The sequence below is a fragment of the Triturus cristatus genome, chromosome 2_2 (genome assembly GCF_964204655.1).
Source record: "Triturus cristatus chromosome 2_2, aTriCri1.1, whole genome shotgun sequence".
NCBI classification, from domain to species: domain Eukaryota; kingdom Metazoa; phylum Chordata; class Amphibia; order Caudata; family Salamandridae; genus Triturus; species Triturus cristatus.
Window position 1 is genome coordinate 508484211 of NC_140582.1, and position 21756 is coordinate 508505966.

Consider the following 21756-nt stretch of genomic DNA (forward strand, 5'->3'; position numbering starts at 1 on the left):
CATTTTGGGATCACCCTGAAAATTTCAACCAAGCAGGTGAACCACAGAGGGGAAGTTTATTGAAAATTTCATGAAGATTCGTCAAGCGGTGCCAAAGTTATTGGCAAAACAAAAAAACGCTTTTCCTATGGAAACTTTGGTCCTACCTATTACTAACTACTGGCGACCTCTTACTTGCTGAAAAAAACAATGGGTACAGGGCCGGGGTGATTCTGGCCCCGGGTACCCCATCCCCCATCCCCCGGGGCCGGGCCTTTTCATTTTATTTATTTATTTTTATTGAAAGGGAGAGGGGCTGAGCGGGCCCCCTCCCGGGCCATGCGCACAAAGGTAGGCTGCTTAATACAGTTACAGAAGTAGAGTCTCAACTCGGGCACCTGCTGTCTTGCTGCAAGTGCTTCCTGTTGAGGTTTAATTTTTGTGACATGAGCATAGTGCCAGAATGAATCCTGTCCTGCATATTTATCTAAGAAGAGACCACCGTTTTGTGCAACACCTCTACTCAACTACTTTCCCCTGGCTAATTAGTAAGTGCTACCTCGTTGGGTAAATGTATAGTGTATTTTCTACACTAAAGCTGCTTAAAGGCATGTGCGTCTGTAACTTTGCCAAAGCGCGGGAAACGTGCTGGGGGTCCTTTTAGTAAGCTGGCCATCATCCTGGGAAAAAGGCGCTGACATTATATACCGCTAATGTATATGGGGCGAGGCCAATCGGGCGGGGCTTCTAGGCATGTTTACATACTTCTTGTTTATAAAAGGGCAGAACATGATCCTTAGTGTCAGCAGCAGATGACGAGAAAGAACCTCCTCGTCAGAGATACTACATGAGGTATTGAGTGCGTGAAAATCAAGGATGCAAACACCTCCATCAAGGATTACATCTAACTTTTCACGATGTAAACGTGGAGAAAAAACACTTGTTTGGCATTGACCATGCGCACAAAGTTAAGCTGCTTAATACAGTTACAGAAGTGGAGCTTCAACTCGGGCACCTATTGTCTTGCTGTAAATGCTTCCTGTTGAGGTTTAATTTTTGTGACACAAGTATAGTGCCAGAATGAATCCTGTCCTACATATTTATCCAAGATGAGGCCACAGTTTAGTGCAACACCTCTACTCAACTGGATTACTTTCTACAGGCTAATTTGTAAGTTCTACCTGATTGGGTACATGTATAGTGCATCTTCTACACTACAGCTGCATAAAGGACGCTGAAGAAATTACTCCAGTGGCCATGTGTGTCTGTAACTCTGCAAACATGCGGGTAACAAGCTGGGGGTTCTTTTAGTAAGCTGTCCATCATCCTGGGAAAAAGGCAGGAAGACGTTGTATACCGCTAATGTATATGGGGTGGGGCCAAACATGCAGGATTGTAGGGACGTTCACAAACTTCTTGTTCATCAAAGGGCAGAACACGATCACTCATCTCAGCAGCAGATGACGAGAAAGAACCTCCTCTTCAGAGACACTACATGAGGTATTGAGCTAGAGAAAAGCAAGGATGCAAACACCTCCATCAAGGATTACAGCTAACTTTTCACTATGTAAAAAGGCTGCTTAATGGAGTTACAGAAGTGGACTTTAACTCGGGCACCTGCTGTCTTGCTGTAAGTGGTTCCTGTTGAGGTTTAATTTTTCTAACAGGAGCATTGTGCCAGAATGAATTCTGTCCTGCATCTTTATCTAAGAATAGACTACCGTTTTGTGTAACACCTCTACTCAACTGGAGTACTTTTTTACTGGCTAATTAGTGCTGCCCCCTTTTAAAAAACTAGTTTTTAACAGATACATTTTTAAACTTAAATATCTCTGAAATAGCTCTGGAACTACTAAACGGATTTACACCAAATCTCAAAATCTCACTTTCTGGTCCAACATTTAACTTTCTGTAAAATCTGGTGTAATACAGTTTCGCAGTTTGGGCTGTAGTCGTGTTAAAAAAATGAAAAATCCCCAGAGACATAACTTAGGGAAAATGCGCTTCGGGGTCACCCTGAAACTTTCAACACAGCAGCTGAACCAAAAAGAGGATGTTTTTTGAAAATTTCATAAAGATTCGTCAAGCGGTGCCGAAGTTATAGGCAAAACAAAAAACGCTTTTCCTATGGAAACTTTGGTCCTACCTATAACTACCTACTGGCGACCTCTTTTATTCACTGAAAAAAACAAAGGTTACAGGGCCGTTGTGATTTTGACCCCATCCCCGACCTGTAGTGTGAGTGCACTGGCCCCTGCCGGCTCCCCCGGCATTGCTTTTACACATAGGTAGCTGCTAGCATGCAGTGTGTAAAAGCAATTCTGCTCCGCTTCTAGTAAGCAGAGTAGTGTTTGCTATCGCGTGGCGGAGCTGTGCTCCGGCTAATTCATAGCAAACAGAATTGTCCCGGGTGTGGGCACCCTGGGACATTGTAAAAGCTGTCCCTGGGCCCCAGGGCCTTCTATGCTCCAGGAGAGGGACCTCCATTGGACTACACAGACCCCGCATTAATGTTTTCTTTTGCCCCGGGGAGGTGGCGGTCCCTGGAGCTGCAGAAGGGAGGCTCATGAAAGTTCACAATTTGCCCTTGGGGTTCCCGGGGCTGCGGGAGCCATGCGGCCCCCGTATCTATTTATAAATTGTTGGGAGTTATATCCATGAAGCCCCAGGAGGAGGGGGCTTGTGTGCCCCCTCCTTTATTTGTACAGTGCCCTAGGTCCTGGCCCCTCCAAGTGCCAATTGATAAGGAGGCATGGGAGACCGCACTTCGTTTTTAAAAATTTTTAAGCTGGTTAAAAAAAAAGCTTTTTTGGGCCCTGGGGGGACCCCCAAGAGGCCTAAGGGGTCAGGGTATTTCTACTCTGCCCCCTTTCTTTTTTTTCGGGGACTCCCCTTTCTTCTCGGTCCATGCTTGACAGATCAGTCTAAAACTTTCACCACAACAGCCGATTCAAAAATTGGCCAAACGGTGCCAAAGTTTTTGGCAAAACAAAAAACGCTTTTCCTGTGGAAACTTTGGTCCTAACTATAACTACCTACTGGTGATAATTTATTATCATTTTGGGACTGTTGTAATTACATTTTTTCATTTTAGGTATCCCCTATTTGAATCATCTATGTTGTGAATTTAGGTATAAATGTCAAGTTTAAATGCACATTTATTCATTTCGGTATGCATTGCACTGTGACAATTAAGTCTGCTCGAATATATTGATGTTTCTCTGTATGAACTGAATTTCCTCTTTTCCAGTAATTTATTTTTAAATAATGAACAAGATTTTGTGGAAGCAGATAATTTCACTTCTTGTGTATTGTTTAAAACAATAGGCAAGGTTACAAAGAATGTAAATAAGTTAACTAATGCCAGAGCTTTTATGCTAATTGTTTATTCTGAAATTATTCAACAATGTTCATATACATTATATAAAGTAAGAAGATAGTGTAATATGATCAAGAGGATCTTTGTACCAGGGGCTTCATACAAAGGCTATACAGAGCTAGAATATTCTTCCTTAGATGAGGGCTACCCAGAGGCACATCTAGCTTTCTCTCAGTAGGTTATTGTGCCTGCCTACCAATGCAGATGAAATTCGTACATGCTGTTACGTTGTCGAACATTAGTTCTATTGTTCAGACCATGTATGCGACTGTCAACCATCTTCGTAACCCGAACTAGGCATCTTTTAGGGGCTAAATATTAACTTAGTTAGCGAAGAGAAATGCAGGTGGGTTTGATATAATAACTTGAAAGAAGTGCCTGAACGCAGCAACTTCCAATAAGGATTACAGAGAGGCTAGACAGAACTAACAGCCTATCTAAATAGCCATGTTTTCAGCTGTTTCCGGAACAGAGGCTCTTTCTTCGATTTCCTAAGACAGAGAGGAAGAGAGTTCCATAACTTAAATGCCAAAAAACTAAAGGAGCTTACCCCAATGCAGACCTTCTTAACACTGAGAATTTGAGCCAGTAAGGTCCCTGAGTACCTGAGACACCTCACAGGACAGTAAGACTGATAAGCGGGTGCAAATAGCTGGCCTCTGTCTTACTAAAGGCTTAGTAGCAATAGCACCCGGATCTCGAGTTGAGCCACACAGAAGGACAGCCGATCCCCGTAAAAACCCTAATTATAAAAGGCACTCACGCTGGGGCAACCATCAACCAATTAGGTGCACCAATAGTGGTAACTTATTTCCCGGACATCTGTCCTCCTGAGGAAAGAATAGAATCTTTAAAAGATCTTTCTTTTCCACCACCCGACCTAGGGCTCCGACGCTGGTGAACCTATTCTATTGCTATGTGCCATACCTAACGGCTTACAGTTTGTTTTTGTTCCAGATTTTCCACACACTGTCTAGAAAAATCGTAATAGGACAAAAGGAGGTAGATGCTCCGAGGAACCTATCGGACCCTCCGAAATTCAGATACGCTGTGTTTATTTTGACTACAATAAGCGGTGGTTCAAATTGTTCCAGGTTTTTTTCTTTCGTCTGTGAGAGTTACAAATGACTCGGTCTTGAAAAAGATGGCTATATAAAGGAACCATCGAAACGCGTCAACGCTTTACAAAAGGAACACAATCTGTGAGGAAACTGGGACCATTGAATGCTCATTTTATGTACGTTATCGGGTCTCAGCCTCTAAATGAAATAATCACGGATGTGGCCATTCAATGACATAGTCCTCTGTCTTTGATGTGTACTCTCCCTGGTTTTTATGTGAATCTGTTTTAAATGATAATTGTATATAATTACTGTGTTTTTTTTATGCGAGTTTGATGCAATAGAGATACTGTATATTGATGCACTGTGAGGCATATGCTTTTTTAACCAAGTAGAATAATAAATTGATATATTTCTATAAAATTACTGTTTTTTGACACACTAGCAAAGGGTTTGGGGAGTGTAATTATATGGCTCCCTCCATGTGTGCGGATAGGTTGAATGTATGTGAGTGTGTTGTATAGCAGGAGATGCAGTTAATAGTACTACGATAGCAATCTTTCCAAAGGAAACATGTTCTGTTGGCAATAGCAGAGAGCCTTAAAGGAAAAAGGTTTCTTAATCGGGAGCCAGTTCAGTTTGCTCAGAGCCAGGCTCATAGTGGCCCGCTTAGAGAGATTTCACAAAGGCCGGGCAGCAGAATTCTGCACACGCTGGAGTCTCATAAGCTGACACTAAGAGACTTCCAGGTAAAGGATGTTAAAATATTCCAACCGGGACATAACAAGTGCCTGAATCATCATTTTATGGGCAGACTCAGGCAGAAGGTGGATTATGTTGTTCAGGGATTTTAGAATCCCAATGCATTTGCCTGCCAAGGCCATGATTTGACAGTCAAAGGACAGGTTTTTATCAAGCCAAATGCCTACGTTTTTAACCCTAGGCTTTAGTGATGGAAGGGGGCTAAGGTAGATAGCCACCAATTGGGAGACCAGATTAACGGCTGTTTGCCCAAATTAAGGGCCTCGGCCTTTCCCGCATTTAATTTTAGGCAGTTGAGATCCATCCATTGGGTTACCTTTGACAAACAGGCTCTCAAAGAAACCGCCGTGCTAGCAGAGTTCTGTGTTAAGGTGACAATCAGCTGCGTATCATCAGCGTATGATATGATGTCACACCTGTGACACTTGTTGATATCAGCCAGGGGGCGCAGATACAAATTGAAACAGGTAGGGCTCAACAGGGAGCCCTGCACCACCCCCTGCTTAAGTGACAGAACCCGAGAGCGAAAGGTTTCAGTGTGACCTCAAAGGAGCGGCCCTGCAAGAAAGGCACAAGCTACTGCAGTGCCCTGTGGTCAACACCACAGTTCCACAGCTTCACAAGAAAGGAGGCTGTGGGATGTGGAGTCGAAAGCTGCACTCAGGTCCAATAGCAGCAATGCTGCAGTGTCACTCTGATCCAGAATCTGACGCATAGTTTCAGAAGCAAGCAATAAAGATAACTCGGTGCTATAACAGGAATGAAAGCCCGATTGAGTTCTATGGAGTAGGTTCCTAGCTTCAATAAATATTGAGAGCTGCTGATTCACATATTTTTCTGACATTTATGAGAAACAAGGGAGCAACAAGATTGGCCTATAATGCCCAGCTTTAGTGAGATCAAGAGAAGGCTTTTCCAACAGCAGCACCAGAGAAGCATGCTTCCACTCTGCTGGAACTGGAGCGGTTGCAAAATAATTATTGATAAGCTCTCTAAAGACTGGAAGAAGCTCACCATTCCTCACTCCAAAATAGCAGGGGCGACCGGGTCAGAAGGAGTTGCAGATTTAACAGAAAAAGGGATTGTAATTCATCAAAGGCCCAAATGTTTAAACTGTAACAGTCTGTCATGGGCTGTAGATGGCTCGAAACCATGCTTTAAGACATGGAGCATTTCTTATGCCCTCCGGGAAGGAGGAATACATGTATGCTAATTCTAGTAAAAGGAAATTGGCAAGGGCATTCATTACATCTGTCCTGGTTGCATCTGTCCTCTGAAGGTGGAATAAGTAAGATATTATTGCAAAGAAGGCTTTAGGATATTCCCACAATGTTACAATATTGCTTGCTATTCACATTTCTGATAAAGATCATTGCCACTCTTTTGTTGATTTTATTAATAATTATGATTTATATTTTATGCAATATGATAAGGTTTTGTTGTTATAATAAATCTTTAAAATATATCCCTGGTCTCCTAGTGCTCTTCAGTGTGCCTTTGCATGGTAAAAAGGGGTTTGGGTTCCACTAAATATCCCTGGGATATCTCATTGGGATTGATCGTTACCTAGAGTACATTACTTAAGCAGTGCTTAGTGAGTTGCGGGGAGATTGTAGTACAGCTGGCTTTCTGTCTCAGGTGGGCACACTGAAAGTCCTTGATGCCAAGGGAGCTAGAAACCCTTATACCAGGTAAGGTTCTGGTAAGAAAATCAAGAAAACGAATCACCTTTGAAAAAATTCTGCGCAACTTCATTCTTCATTGCTAATTTTTAGTTTTGCTTTGTTCTCATTTTTACATGTGCACAGCAGGGGCTACCAGCATTCTATTGCTTTTGTATTTAGGTCTCGCCTACGCAGCGCGCATGCGCTGCATAGGAAAAGACCTTTAGCAATCGCTTCAGCTTTGCTGCCAAAAACGTGCATACATTGCATTGCATTTCTTTGAATGCAACGCGTGCACGTCTGGCGATTCCCTTGCGGGAGCGAGCTTTCAAACCATGTATTAATTACAAACATATGATTCCTGCTCGCTCCCGCAAGGGAAACAGGCACAGGCCCCCTCCTCTCTCTCCTCCCCTGCTGCCTCCTCCTCTCCTCATCTTATTTTTTCCCCTTCAGCGCGAGTCGCGCACTTGTTTTCAAACTAAGCACCGATATTGAATGGTCTTGGGGTTTTATTGGGCACGATTGAAAGAATTTACAAATTTTGTAAATAAAATAGCCTGCAAGTGCGACTACCTCGGGCAAACGTCTTTATGAATTAGGTACATCAGGTTTAAAGTAACTGCACACAGTGTATACAGTGTATGCATACATTGGCCTGTGCTGCTGGGAGTGCTTGTTTTTTCCTGCTGCGTGCGCAGATTGACGTCTTGATTTGTGTAGCACTGACTGGATTGAGGCTGCTGACGCAGATCAAACCGGTTGGGGTTCTGCCTGAAAAGTGTGTCAGCTGGTGCAAAAAGTATCTGTAATATAATGCATGTAATAGATGTTTGCTGTTAAAAATAGCATAAGGAATCTGGCCACGCCTTTGGGACTTGTTTATGCCATTTATCAATCATCCAGTGATGAACTGGTGATATGTGGGTTGTTTGAAACACTCTAGAAACACTAGTTCTGTGTTTGCATGGAGGCATGACTCTTTTATTCCGTGCTGTGAGACAGGAGGCTCAGGGATGCTTTTTATCCACCCCTCCTGGGCCCTCTTTTACCACATTGAGTCCTATTCTTCCTTCGTTCGCTCATTTCTCTTTTCCATGGGAAAGGGCAGTGGAAGGCTTAATGATTTCTTGACTGATTTTCTTGCTCACAAATATTCGAGCTGTCTGGCCATCGAACCGCGGGAGTAGCTCCAAGCGTATTTGAATGGCTTACCTAGTCCATCGAACTAATTCCACCTTACAACCTTTAGTTTGAAAATATTTTAACTACTTTATTGAGTCATTTCATTGCAATGTAGCAAAGCTCACTAAATAATCTGTACACAGTCACAACAAGAAAGTGAGATGGCACAACTGTAAACAGTATGGCATGTACGATGTTCATGTGCACTGTGTGTGGAGTATGATATTGTAACTATCCCCATTTAACCTTCGTTAACTTGTGTAGGAAAGATTATCACTATATTAGAACATTTTGTTACGTCTGGGGCATTCCAGGCAGCTGCATCAGGGCTTGGGTCATTCCTCACATGTGACATAAAACGAGCCGCCACCCGCTCAAACCTAATAAGAGTGTTGCGGATCTTCGCTGTCAGCTTTTCACGGTGAACATAATTATTGCTCAGTTTTGCACCATCACAGACTCCGAGGTAGCGTTGAATGTGACTTGTAGAACTGATCAAGAGAGAGCCTCAAGGACAAAAGCATATGTGGGATCCGTTTTCACATGGTTGTTGCAAGGGGGTAGTGACATTCCTCTGCTGGGTGACTTAGTATTAGAACTAAAGGGCAAGGGACATACCTGTGAAATCTTGATGGTGGCCAGTGTCATATTCCACTCCGTTTGGATATGGTAGCAATGCCTCCACACGAGTCTCCGCAGCACTGCTTAGAAGTGCCAGACATTGCACTCAGTTTGTCAGGAGCGAAATACAAGCAGAATAGAATCTTCTGTGAGCTCTGAGCTGGAAGCATATCAGAGCTTTGGCAGCTCTCCTCCATGTGATTGACCATGCCTCATCCTTTTCGACTTTGCCCAGTTCTGTCTCCCACTAGTCATGTATTTGTAGTTATTGTCTATGTTCGAGTGCCATACGGATGTATACTGACTAGATATGCCTTTTGCATACTAATATTGTGTTTAAAGTGATTCTGTCGGAGTTTTGTCTCTACCACCCCCTACCCTGCACTTCTCTGTCCCAGCCAAGACAAGGAGTTGTATAGTTGCGAGGTGATGAGTTCTGTACTTAACTTTTTCCACTTTTGAATTCCCCTGACACAGATAGGTCTCCCATTCCAAATGGACGGATACTTCTTCAGGACTGGAACGCATGGCCTGTCATCATGGGTAACAAGCATTGGTATAGCCAATAGGTCTCGCCTTTGGGACCTTATAAGTCTTTAGCCATGCAACAGTTAATGATGTTGCAGTAAGGATATTGTGCTGCATAACTAAATACTTATAAGGTCCCAAAGGCGAGACCTATTGGCTATGCCAATGCTTGTTTCGTCTTGATGCAGACAGACCCCTCAATATGATGATGTTGTATAAGAAACTTATTTTTTTACATGAGGTCACAAATAGTGTAGCGAGGTCAATGCCCCCCTCAATCGCTGAGGCACTGCTGGTATTGGGATTCATGAAGAGAGTCGGGATACATCAAATGATGCAATATGCATGGTTACCAATCACGTGGTGTAATATTTAGTCATTGGTATGTTTTAGGATTTTGAAGTGCACACTTATCAAGAGACAGTTCTTCCCCAAGCTTTCTGTCCAAGAATAATCTATTTATCATTGTATCTAAAAATGAACTAATTATACATGCTTTCAAGGTGTTTTGCCACAAACTCGACTGGTTCAATGGTTTGATGTGTGTTACTATTGGCACAATAAAAATAAGCAACTTTTGAGAAGGGAATTTTTTATTTCAAGGTTCATGATCGCTGTGCCTTCAGTTCAACATAATGCTAAGAACAGTGGATTTAAAAATATGTTCCGTCAATAAATCCCAGTGTACTTTTCTTTCAAAAGGGGGGCATCACCTTGACAAATGGATATAAACTATCAGTTTTTGATGCATTGTTACTAATAATGTGCTATTTTCATGCAGTCTCCTCAGGCAGGGTTAGTGTGCAACTGCATACCCCCTATTCATTTTTCTATTTTCACATGTGAAATGTATAAACACAATGTTTACCAGAACTATTGTTAGTACTACCAGGTAACTAATTGTTCAAAAACATTTACGTTTATATTTATGAATCATCACAGGATTTAGACCAAGACAAAATATCAGGGGGCAAAAATAGTAACCAGACCCTCTCTAAAATCATAAGACAACATGTCTTCTTTAGATAAGAAACAATCTCGAAAACTAAAGAAGAAGTGGAAGCTGATAACCAGGAGCTAACACCACCATACTAGCAAACTTCTGGCCCACATCCTTGTTAAACTCACTCACAGAGTGATTGCAAAACAGATCTAAAACCAACTGGTATAGCCCTGCCATGCATTCTAACTGGGAGCAGATTCAGATTAGCAATCATGTTTGCAAGAGACATTTATGAAAGCAATGCAACATGACCCCAGGACTGCCGAAAGACTGCTGAATTTGTTGCAGGATAGTACACAGTGAACCCATACTGTGTTGTTGAGTTGCTCCGGTGGACTTGTCGCAACGGCAGGACTCATCCTTGCACAGAGCCAGTTTTCCAAGAGAATCAAGCCGCTCAAAATACTGTGGGTCAATTTCATCAAATTCGAACTATCCTTTGTGGTGCCCTGAACCATCATGTGGGCTTGCACTGACTCATCACAGAGCCAAGCAACTGTTTTTTGCATGCAAGGTGTCCAAAGTGCAAACATATTACTCTTAATTTCTCAGAGTTAATGCATGAATGAGAGATAGAAAAAGTCGGGAACGGGGAGAGGAAATCTCTGCTCACAGTTTACTACTTGTGCAGTTTAAAGTACATGCATTCATTCAGAGAAATTCCGAGTTATAAAGTGTAGATACCACGCACAGTGTACTCCTGACCTTCATTACTTGTTTCCACCGTTCGGGATTATAAACAATGCACTGCCTTGGGTTTCATAGGCTTATGGATGCCATTTAAAATTGAGATCCTACTATTGAATCAGCTAGTCAGGTCTGCATCCCACCCCCTAACTGTCATCATGTGTTTCATCTACTCTTGTGGTATGTCTAGGAACGTTTCAAATGATGGGTTAAACTCCCTGACATTGTGTTATGTCATTGAACTGACTTCCAGCCTTTGTCAATATTCCGAGCTTGCCTTTCATTTCAAATCTATGTTGGGCTATGTGACAGCCTGGATGCTTTTTCGCCCAAAGACTGCATTTCTCAGAGGCACACACCTTTTGCATACACCAATATTGATTTTTAGCTGCTTGAAAAAGTTCAGGACTTGCATTATAGATCCATGCTGGAGTTTGTGGCAGCCTGGATGCGTTTCCTGACAAAGACTGCATTTCCTAGAATCCCAGTTAATTGATCTGTCTCAATCCTTGTCAGCAAAGGGTGGGTGTAGTAATCTGCACGCCTGTGGCTGTCAGGAACCATTTTTAACTCACTTGATGGATGTAATGAGTGCTTGTAATGCCTCGGGTTAAGTCCCGTACAGGGCTGGTCATTGATGAAGGGCTCCTATCCGACTGACTCTCTGTTTGCAGAGAGTTCCTTATTTTTGTCGTAAATTGCTAATCTGATGAATTTGCAGTGTGCCTCAGAGCATCTTTGTTTCCTCATCCTGCACTGTTTATGTAGTGCCTTCTTGTTTCCAGATCTAGCATTGCTTAGGCTATTCCCTTCATCCTTGCATTCGCACTGTTCTGAGGGCATCCTTACTACTTGGTCTACCACTACCTCAGTGTACTGCTTCCTTAGTTCCTTAGTTCCCAGTTTACCTGTGTGCTACTTTACTTCACTGCTTCCTTAGTTCCCAGATTTCTACTGTGCTCCCTTCCAGCTCCTGCTGCCTTACCACTTTCCTATTGTGCTATGTATGCATACTTTCTGCCAAAAATTACTCATGCTTTTCCTTCATCCTGTTATGCACTATTGCGCTGCAACTCCTTGTTCATCGTGGCTGTGTATTTGGTTCCTCCCTTTAGTTGTTCCTGCCTTGTAGGCTCCTTTGTGGTTAAAGTTGCCAACCTAGGTAGGTTTTTCACCCACTGTGAGTGGTGTTTTTATGATACCTTTTATAACCCCACCAGGATTCTCAGCTCCACAGATCCTGCGCTTGCATCTATACCCTATAGATGGATGTTTTCAGAAAGAATCTACAAAAGCAATTGTGTATGAGAAACTTACTGAGCTTCAGTCTTACCTTTTGGAGATCCCAGTTGCTTTATCACACACCCTGAAATATTAATGTGATCATCTATATGTGTTGTACAGCCTCGATAATTGCTATGGTCTCTTCTTCATGGGCACTAATTTCCTTTCTTATCATATGCAGAGCTTCTTTATCTGATCCCTCTTCTCCTCTAACTCCTCTATAATCTTGGGCCTACTTTACCTTGACAACATATGTATTCTTTTGTCACACATGTTACAAGGCCTAGATGGCTCTTTGCACTGGCTCACAGTCAAGAAGGACAGCTATCCGGGGGTATTACTTAACTTCACACTAGATTTCAGCCTCCAAATGAATGCAATAGGTAGAGTAGTGCAACAGCGTTTACAGCGTATGAGAACATTCCTGGCCCGTCAGTGCTTAATTTGTAAATAAAATACGTTCCATAGCCCTAGGCCCAAGGCCCCAGGGGGCCATTAACATTTACACTATCAACTGGCTCTGCTAAATGACAGTGTAAACACCCCTTCATAAGCATCACCCTTCTACAAGTATGACAGTTTGCACTACTGCAGGCTGCCCAATGCTGTAAGAAAGACCTGGGCATGATAAAATGATTTCTTTAATTCATATTTAATTGTTAAACAGGTGCACTCTGCTCAAAAATAGACAGACAGCACAAACATGGGGTGTACTTTAAAAGTATGTGCAGGTGTTAAGGATTAATTGCTGTGCTGAGCACCGGCAAACGGTCGCACAAATTATGCAGTTTCCGCCCCTTTCACAATATTGAACTGATCTATGAACAGTAAAATCATGGCCACACTACAGCAACATTACATTCAAGGGAGCATGACTAAAAGACACGAAATAATAATACTACCCAAAACCTAGTAGCTAAGCTCATTTATGTGCTTGCTCGAAAAAAGTTTGGACATCAAAACTCACTATTTACAGTCCCGATTCATACAAAACACGTCACACACCCACTCAGCAAGTGTTTGGCACTGCTCAGTTCTCTCAAAAGCCTGTGGAAATACAGAGCTTACTTCACCTTAAAGACCAGAAGCATTGTACCATGAAACATATCCCTAACTGAGCTCTAACTCAGCAAGCTCACATGAGGTTTTAAGAAAATGAAAATGACTCTTGTGAAAAAGAACTATTGACATAATTTCTTTTCCCCGCAGAACAATTCAATGAATGTTTCTCGAACAAACGAACCTTTTCCTGTGCCATGTGCTCTGCACAAGCACCCGTAGGCAGCTTTTCTCCTCCTACCTCCATACTGATCTATTTTTCCTGAATATCATGAACTGTACTTTCAGAAAGTGGCAGGAAGAACAATTGGGTATCCTCTGTGTGGAAATATTCTCGGAAATACATCTTCAAATGTTCAGAACTAATGTGAGAACCTTTGGGCTCAAAATTGTTTTAGTTATCTTTTACCCGGAGAAATAAAGTTTCAAGTTTAGTCAATAATAATTTCCTGACGAAATGGAGAAACGGAGGAAAATGGTCTTATTCACAAAGTTTTTCGTGCGTGTTACATAGGTGCGCTAAAAGGATCCGAAGAATGGGGATCGTCTTCCAGTACAGAAGAATTGCAGCATTTACAGATTTGGAGTTAGGGCGTAGTTAATAGACATTTATAGGCGGGGCACCCTGCAGAGGGAGGTGTACACCTAGATCTGTGGGCACTCGCATATCTTTTGCCGAATATTTTAAGTTTCTGGTTACTCCCTCATATGTAAATGTTTATCAGGTAAAGTTTCCCTTCAAGTAGTTGTTGTACATTTGAGTTCTTGAGGTCTGTTTTATATTTTCTCAAGATTTGGGTTAAGAGTGACAAAGCTCAACTGTTTGGCCCGCAGCGCAGGACACAGTTGAAGGACTCTCCAGCCCTCAAGAGCAGCCCGCGCAGATAAGAGCGGTGGGGTCAGGTGTTGGGGGGGGAATTAATTATTTATTTAATTTTTCCTCCTTGTCATCCGTTGAAATCCCCCCCACCCAGCCCTACCGCCCTTACCTGCACGGACCACTCCTGCTAGCCCTGCTAGTGTGGCTGCTACAGAGTGAACCACAAACTCCAGGATCCTTTTGAGGGCAGCAGGTGGGGCTAAGTGCTACAAAGGGTGGGTGTTTGGTCCGCAGCGAGGGACACGCACGGGTGCTCCCAGGTGAAGCCTGCTCCAAGAGCTAGCCCGTCTATGTCTATCAGAGCCCAGAAGAGGCTGAGCTTGGCCACATCTCCATCTTCAATCAAGATGGGTAAGAGAAAGACCTCCAATTGAGCTCAATCTGATCAAGCTGCTCATAAGGGTACTACAATCAAAGGTTTTCATGAGCATGCTCTGGGAGTAATTTCTAAAGAAGTTTGTCTCTTTGGAATCTAACATTGATAAAGCACTGAGTACAGTTCCAACCTTTCTTGCCCCTGAAGCTGCCACACTACGCTTACCCTATGCCTTAATTTGGGCATTTTCCCTGCACAGGACCGAGATGAGTCTCCACTGGAAACACCTGTCATACACCGTAGGTCCATTTCTATGAGTCGGGCACCAGTGGCCCCTTGTGCTTGCAACCCAATGAGTCTGGCAGCTCCCTCTGAGCTGCACCTGAATGGCAGTACACAGGGCTCTAATAAAGCTGTGCACCGCTCCTTGGCTTTCAGAATCTCGTCAGCTGGTGTTTTCCATCAGCTGCCAATTTTCAATTTACTACCGGATGCTTGCCTATGTGTTCTTATATTAGCAGATTTTCCAGATCCAATGACTAGCGAGGGTACTTTTCAGCTCAAAAACAAGGTGGCTCATTGGTTGTGTAAAAACTTGCATTTTAATATCAGACACTTTGATCATACGTTTTTGGTAAGAAGGTCAACATGGATCAGTTGTTCCCAGAAATGAGGCTTTCACCATGATTCAAGTTATCTCTCTGTGCTCAAATCACTGAGAGTTCTATAAATCAATCATAAGGGAATTCAATAATTTTTTGTCAGTGGAGTGGGAAGTCGTCCCACACTTTAGAAGCAAAGATCACTATTTCTGTCCAGTCAGTGCTGAGCTTGAGACTGTTGACTTTCGTTCAGTTAGTGACTTTGTCATGCAGGCAGTGAACTTGTTAGAGAGGGAGAGCATGAGTTGTGTGTCATCTGCGTAGGAGAGAATGTTGATGTTGTGTGCACATATGGTGTGGGCCGGAGGGATCATGTATGCGTTGAAGAGGGTATGGCTGAGCGATGAACCTTGAGGTACTCCACAGTTGGCGGGATGTTGAGTAGTAAGGTGCCAGGCTGACAGCTTGTGTTCTATCCGTTAAGAAGGGACAGATCCAGCAGAGAGTGGGCTCTTAGATGCCGATCTCATGCAGGGGCCTGATGAGGATGGGGTGTGAGACCGTGTCAAATGCTGCAGAGAGGTTGAGCACCACATCTCCTCAATCAAGGTTCATGGAGATGTCATCTGTGGTGGCAATGAGTGATGATTCTGTACTGTGGTTAGGCCTAAATTCTGGTCTATGTGGCATCGAGAAGCTGATGGCTGCTGAGGTGGTCGGTGAGACATTGGCTGATTAGTTTCTCTAAGGATGAGGATAGTATTTATGCAAAATTAACACCCTCCCAACACACCCCTCACTTAATTTTATGTGGCGATTTCAATGCAGAGTTCTCAGGAAACACTTCTATATTTAATAATTCAAACTGTCAGCTTGATTGCTTATTCTCACTTAGATGCTCGGGGTCCTTTACTGTGTGAGCATATTAGGGAAATGGACTATTTAAATTCGTTTGAAACTGATTTGCTGGAGGCCATCTGTATAACTACCTTCTGTGTGAATGTAAGTAACTCATTTTTGAGATTGTAATCCCCTTAGTTTATCTATTAGCATGTCAACCATTCCTAGTCGACAATCCTCTAAGGTTAATTTTCTCCTAGCCACTAAAAATAAAGGTCTATGCTTGGTTTGGAGAAAAGAAAGAGAGAACTCTAGAGGAATAGCTATACCTGTGGTTCTGGTCTATATAGCATTATAATTTTTCACAATACAGATATCAGTATGTAACCCCCATTTAAATTGAGCGTATACTCAAGTTATCGCAGAAAATTTACATGAATTCTGTTTAGCATTTATTCTTTTATAAGTCGTACATTAAAAAAACCATCAGTTATAAGACACACTGTCCTTGTCAATATCAAAGTTCACATAATATGACAATCACTCCTATATCTGTCCATAGGTAGTCCGCCTTCTTGAAAATAAGCAACGGTATATAGATGTAATCTCTCCCCTTAGATTCCTAGTGGCTATCTGAAGATTAATTTATAGTTTCCACATTTCTGGGAGACTCCTGCTTTTGGATGGTTGACGCGTTTGGCCATGCTGGTTCTGGACGCTCTTCGGCCACGCTAGTTATGGCCTCCTCAGGACACAACAAGGGAGTGTGTACACACAAAGGGGCCTATGCATCAACAATGCCATTTACGATTCCTTATTAGCGAAAAATAAGGAATCGCTAATAAGGAATAGCAAAAGGCTATGCATGTAGGAATCGCTATTCAAATAGCGATTCCTTAATATTCCTTATTACCGAATCGGTAATACCGAATCGGTAATAAGGAATACCTACCCATTCATTCCTATGGGCTTGGAGGCCCATAGGAATGAATGTAAAGCCAGTCTGTATTAGCGATTCGGTATTACCGAATCGCTAATAGCGGGAGCACTTTCAAGGGTGCCAGGGTGTCAAAAGGACACCCTGTTGCACCCCTGAAAATGATATGTGCACATATGTTGCACACACACATGCTCTAAGGGCATGTGTGTGCACAACATGAAACTTTGAAAAATGCACAAAAGTGCATTTTTCAAAGTTTTTGCAAATTACCATGCAGTTCATCTTCATGGTAATTTGCTCCCCCTATTAGCGAAATCGCTAATTTTTTAACTTTGATGCATTGCATTTAAGGAATCTCACTTTGGGATTCCTTAAATGCAATCGCTATTTAAGGAATCGGTATTTAAGGAATCCCTATTTAAAGAATCGCTATTTAAGGATTCCTTAAATAGCGATTTCTGCTTTTGGGTTGATGCATTGGGATTGGGTATTTTTTACTTAATACCGGGAGCTATTACCGAATCGGTATTTTACCGACTGGATTTTGGGTTGATGCATGAGGCTGAAAATCTTTATACAGGGGTATGGAGGTACATGCTCCAAATATGTCACAAAGTCCCAAGCTCCAAGCTGTCTCAATAATTACAACAACTGCAGGCTACTAGGACATATTCCTCAATGGGTATGAGTTCTGCAAATCACCGGAGGAACGTACTGTAATGGGGGAGTGTACCCTGAGTGCAGGCACAGAGGAGTTTTCTGCAGCCTCTCAATCGTCTCCTAATACAAAGAGGTGGATTTAAAAGCATTGTGAGCAATTATATAATTTTATTTTCCTCTGCTTGTCAACCAACGTCAGTGATGAGGTGGTTGTTGAGAACTTTGTCAAGTTGAATTGTTTAATAAAGTGCTCCCTGATTAAGTCCAGACTGGATCCAGTAGTGGGCACACCTAGGTGGTTCGATTCTTCATGTCCGTGTGCAAACCGACAATTACGTGCCACTCTTGCTAGGTCACCCTGTAACAGGAAGGAGATCGTACAATGAATGGCCCTAAATAGAGCAACCCTTAGAGTAGAAAGCTGAAGTTAAAAAAAAAATTACGGGTTTGACCTAATGGCAGCAAGCAATTGCAAAAATGTGTGCAGGTTTTGGCAAACTGCAAATAAGATTAAAAAACACATTGGTCTGCCCTTTATGGATCTGGGGTTGCATATTGCAGCAGACTGCTGAACCTCCCATTTCAAGGCAATTTATTGTAATAACACCATGGATTGCACTCCCGCAGCTTTCCAAAACCTTATACGGACAATTTGGCCTATTGATTTTAACATTTGAGCCTCAGGAAAGCATGAGCGCTATAACACTCAGACCTTCTGGGAAAGTACCCGGGCCGAATGGAGTCCCTATGGACTTGTACAAGGCCAACATAGACCTTTGGACACCTTCAATTGCAAAGTTTTCAAATTGTTCCTGTAAATCTGGCTTAGGATTTTTCTACCCTTGTCCCTCTTTTCAAGAAGCGTAACAGGACTGATCCTGGGTGCTACAGGCCTATTTCTTTAGTAGTCTCTATGAGGAAGGTGCTTGGGAGAGTATTCTACTGCAGGATTTTGGAGTGGGCCACGAATAACGAAATTCAGTGTAAAATACAATATGGATTCCGTGAAGGGCTAGGGACTGTAGAGCAACGCCTAAACCTGCATTTAATTATCAGCAAGTGCACTGCTGCAAAGGGCTCCTCCCTGTACCTGGCCTTTATGGATGTATCCAATGCTTTTGATTGAGTGGATAGATCTAAGCTCTGGCAACAACTTGCTGACCTGGTGCTTGATCCGATGAGCGTGGATTTCTTGGCTGATCTACACTCTGGCTTAACTGCTAACATCAGATATGGGAGCAATGGTGAATTTTCCAAGCCTGTAAAATTACAGAGAGGAGTAGAACAAGGCTGTGTCCTTGTCTCCATGCTTTTCTTACTGTATATTAATAACCTTAATTGTGTTCTTGTTGGCTGTGGTCAGCGCCTACAGTTAGTAGAATCTAGACACTACCCACACTTTTATATGCAGATGAGGCAGCTATTGTGTCACAAACACTGAATAAGCCTCAAAATCTTGGTCAATATATTTGCATGTTTTATACGAGGCCTTGCTCTTGCTACCAACCTGTCAAAATCATATGTTATATCATGTGGTACTAAAACTTCCAGGATGTGTCCTATCTCTATCATTAATGTAACCTTTGTAAGTATTCCTCAAATCTCGCATTTGATCGTAGTTTTTGACAGCAATTCAACGCGGACACTTTGTATTGCATTTAGGCAAACCGTATTCTGTCAATCAATAGGGGCCCTTTTTAATAATGCCACAAATATAGGTAGCAAGCCAATTGCTGCACTCCTTCAAATTTAAAAGGCTTAGTGCATGCCTATTACCACATATGAAGTCAGGTTGTGGGGCTCTACCAAATGTACCGCCTAACAACTGGAAGAAAACAGATTTTGCCATTGCTTCCTTTCTCTTCCAACAAGCACCTCTAACTACTTCGGTCATGCGGAGTTAGGATTACTTTATCTGGAAGTATCAAATATTATCAAATATGGCCCTTCTTTTACTCTGGATTTCAATATGGACCAACCCCAAAACTACATTAAACTGGCAGATTATCTTAGACAGCTTAGAGTGTGAGGACAGTAAGAAAACTCCCTGGCTGGCTTATTTAGAATCAACGTTGAAAGACATGTGTAGAGACCCTCTTCGTTCACCAATCCCCAAATTGTTGGATAAGATAAAAACTGGGCAAAGAAAACTTTCATAGAGCGGAGGCGTTTGGAGAGGGAGTTCTCTGAGCTACTGAAACCTATGATATGGACATATGTCATACTATAAACTTGTAGCGACATAGAGCCATCTCAATGTTCACTTGCAGTTCTTGGGAAACATTACGTTTGGCCAGATTTTGATAGAGCACTATTTGTCAACTTGTGTGCTTTTCTTTGGGTCAAATGTCTACTTAATCTGTTGGTTTTTGCACTGGTGACAAGGTTTCTACACAATCACTTTTACATTTTTTTGTAGATTTTCATTAAACAAAAAAAGGTTTTATTGCCTGTGCCAGAAAATATATATATTTACTCTAGGTAGTCTAGTGCTTTATTTTTTACTCATGTTGTATAAGACAAATATTTGCCTCGCTGCTGGATCCTTTCTGAAATCTGCAGTACCGCACACAACTCTATGATGTTTTAAATATTTGCGTTTTTGTGTTGTTAGTTTTATGATTTTATGCTGGTATAATTGAGTAAAGATGTCTATCTATCTATCTATCTATCTATCTATCTATCTATCTATCTATCTTTTCTTATATAACAACTGGGAGACTTTGTGAATTCCATAAAATGTCGAACTTTACTTCACACACAGTTGTAATCCTAAAGGAACTGAATTCTCACTTTTTATTTTAGAGATAAATTAGTCAGGGCCAAAAAGAGGATATCATGGTAAGAGGCTATGGAATGCTGACCAAGATTAGTGGATCCACAAATTCATATAACAAATGCAAATTATTTTATTACCATACATCAAGGAGAAAACTTGGATGAGTAAAAGTAATGGAATGACATAACAATATGAAATGATAAAATGTGTTTCTTTTGCCATAAGCGTACTCGAAAAAAGATTAAATTCAGTAATTCTTTAATAGCGGAAACTTACCATGCTCTTCACGGACTTTTCCCAGGTTTACATTTGCCTCTGCTTCCTTTCGCCCACCATCAACTTTGATCAGTTTAGCAGTGTGAAAACAATACTCAAAGAAGTGATCTGATAGCCATCCATCTCCCAACATCTTGAAATACTGGGCCAATGCAAGTTGACTTACATATACTTCCTCATAGTGTCCTATAAATGAAACAAAATGAAACTTAACTCAAAACACAAAAGAAAAGTCGTTATCAGACACACAGTGGTTCCTTTAAAATAATCCACTGGTTACTATAAGACAGGAAAAATAGTAATTAACTTCACAGTGAGTACGGCTTCTACTCCCCCTACTGTAACAGGCTGCCGTAAGCCCAACACTTCTGTCGTCAGTCTGTTCATGAATAAATTGCTGACCAGTAGGTATTTTTCAGTCAGTCCCATCCAACATTGAACACATGAAATGGCCGACTCATTTGTTAAAGACTTTGACACCAGCTAGTGAGTGTGCAATTAAATCATCATTATCATCATCATCAAGAAGAAGCTCCATAACAAAATGGCAGGGTATGACACCCACTTAATGAAATCCATCCTGAGGGTCAGGTTAGAGGCATCTCCATCAGACTGCAAGTGGAGGAAGAATGAGGAATAACCAACCCCCTGCATTCAGTGCCCTTAACCAGCAGATCATCCAAGCCGAATTTCACCAAGGAAATGCGGAGGCTGGTGGATTATAGCGGTGTGTCCAGTGACAATGCCAAATGTTGGGGCGAATTGTAAATTAGCCAGAGGAGCTATTCAGAACCATCTTTGTATCACAGTGGGGCAAACAAATTTTGAGGCCAGTCCACCTCAAAAATTTATATTTACACATAGAATATGGAGAGCAATTCGGATGGAAGTTCTTTACACAGAAAGCAATGCTTGTAGTTAACTGTTCATCCTATTGTATGCTCACCCGTGTGAAGCACTTCTTCACAATTGAGGCCCCAATCACAACAGTCTCAACTTTGCCATTTCCTGACACCCCATTCTCAGAGAGATATCAAGAGTATACTCAAGCCAAAGATTGGGGGGGTGGGGGTTGAGAGAGATGGGGTTCAAAAGTGGTGGATATTTAGAGGTCTGGTAAGTTATTGACTGCAGGAATATTATGGTAATTGATAACTTTAACTTCTTCAATCCCTTTATTTTCTAAACACGGTCCCACACTCCAAAAGCAATCAGACTGCAGGGATAACAGAGATCCTGATAAACCTCTAT

General features: G+C 42.1%; 1 protein-coding gene across 2 annotated transcripts in view; it reads right to left on the bottom strand.

The window, feature by feature from the left end:
- Window positions 1–21756, bottom strand: part of TTC29 (tetratricopeptide repeat domain 29) — a 1075828-nt gene that overhangs the window by 728922 nt on the left and 325150 nt on the right. For both annotated transcript variants that reach the window (XM_085643268.1, XM_085643267.1), the window contains exon 5: window positions 20506–20691. In XM_085643268.1, the coding sequence (XP_085499394.1) occupies window positions 20506–20691 (186 nt within the window). The remainder of the gene's footprint in view (window positions 1–20505; window positions 20692–21756) is intronic.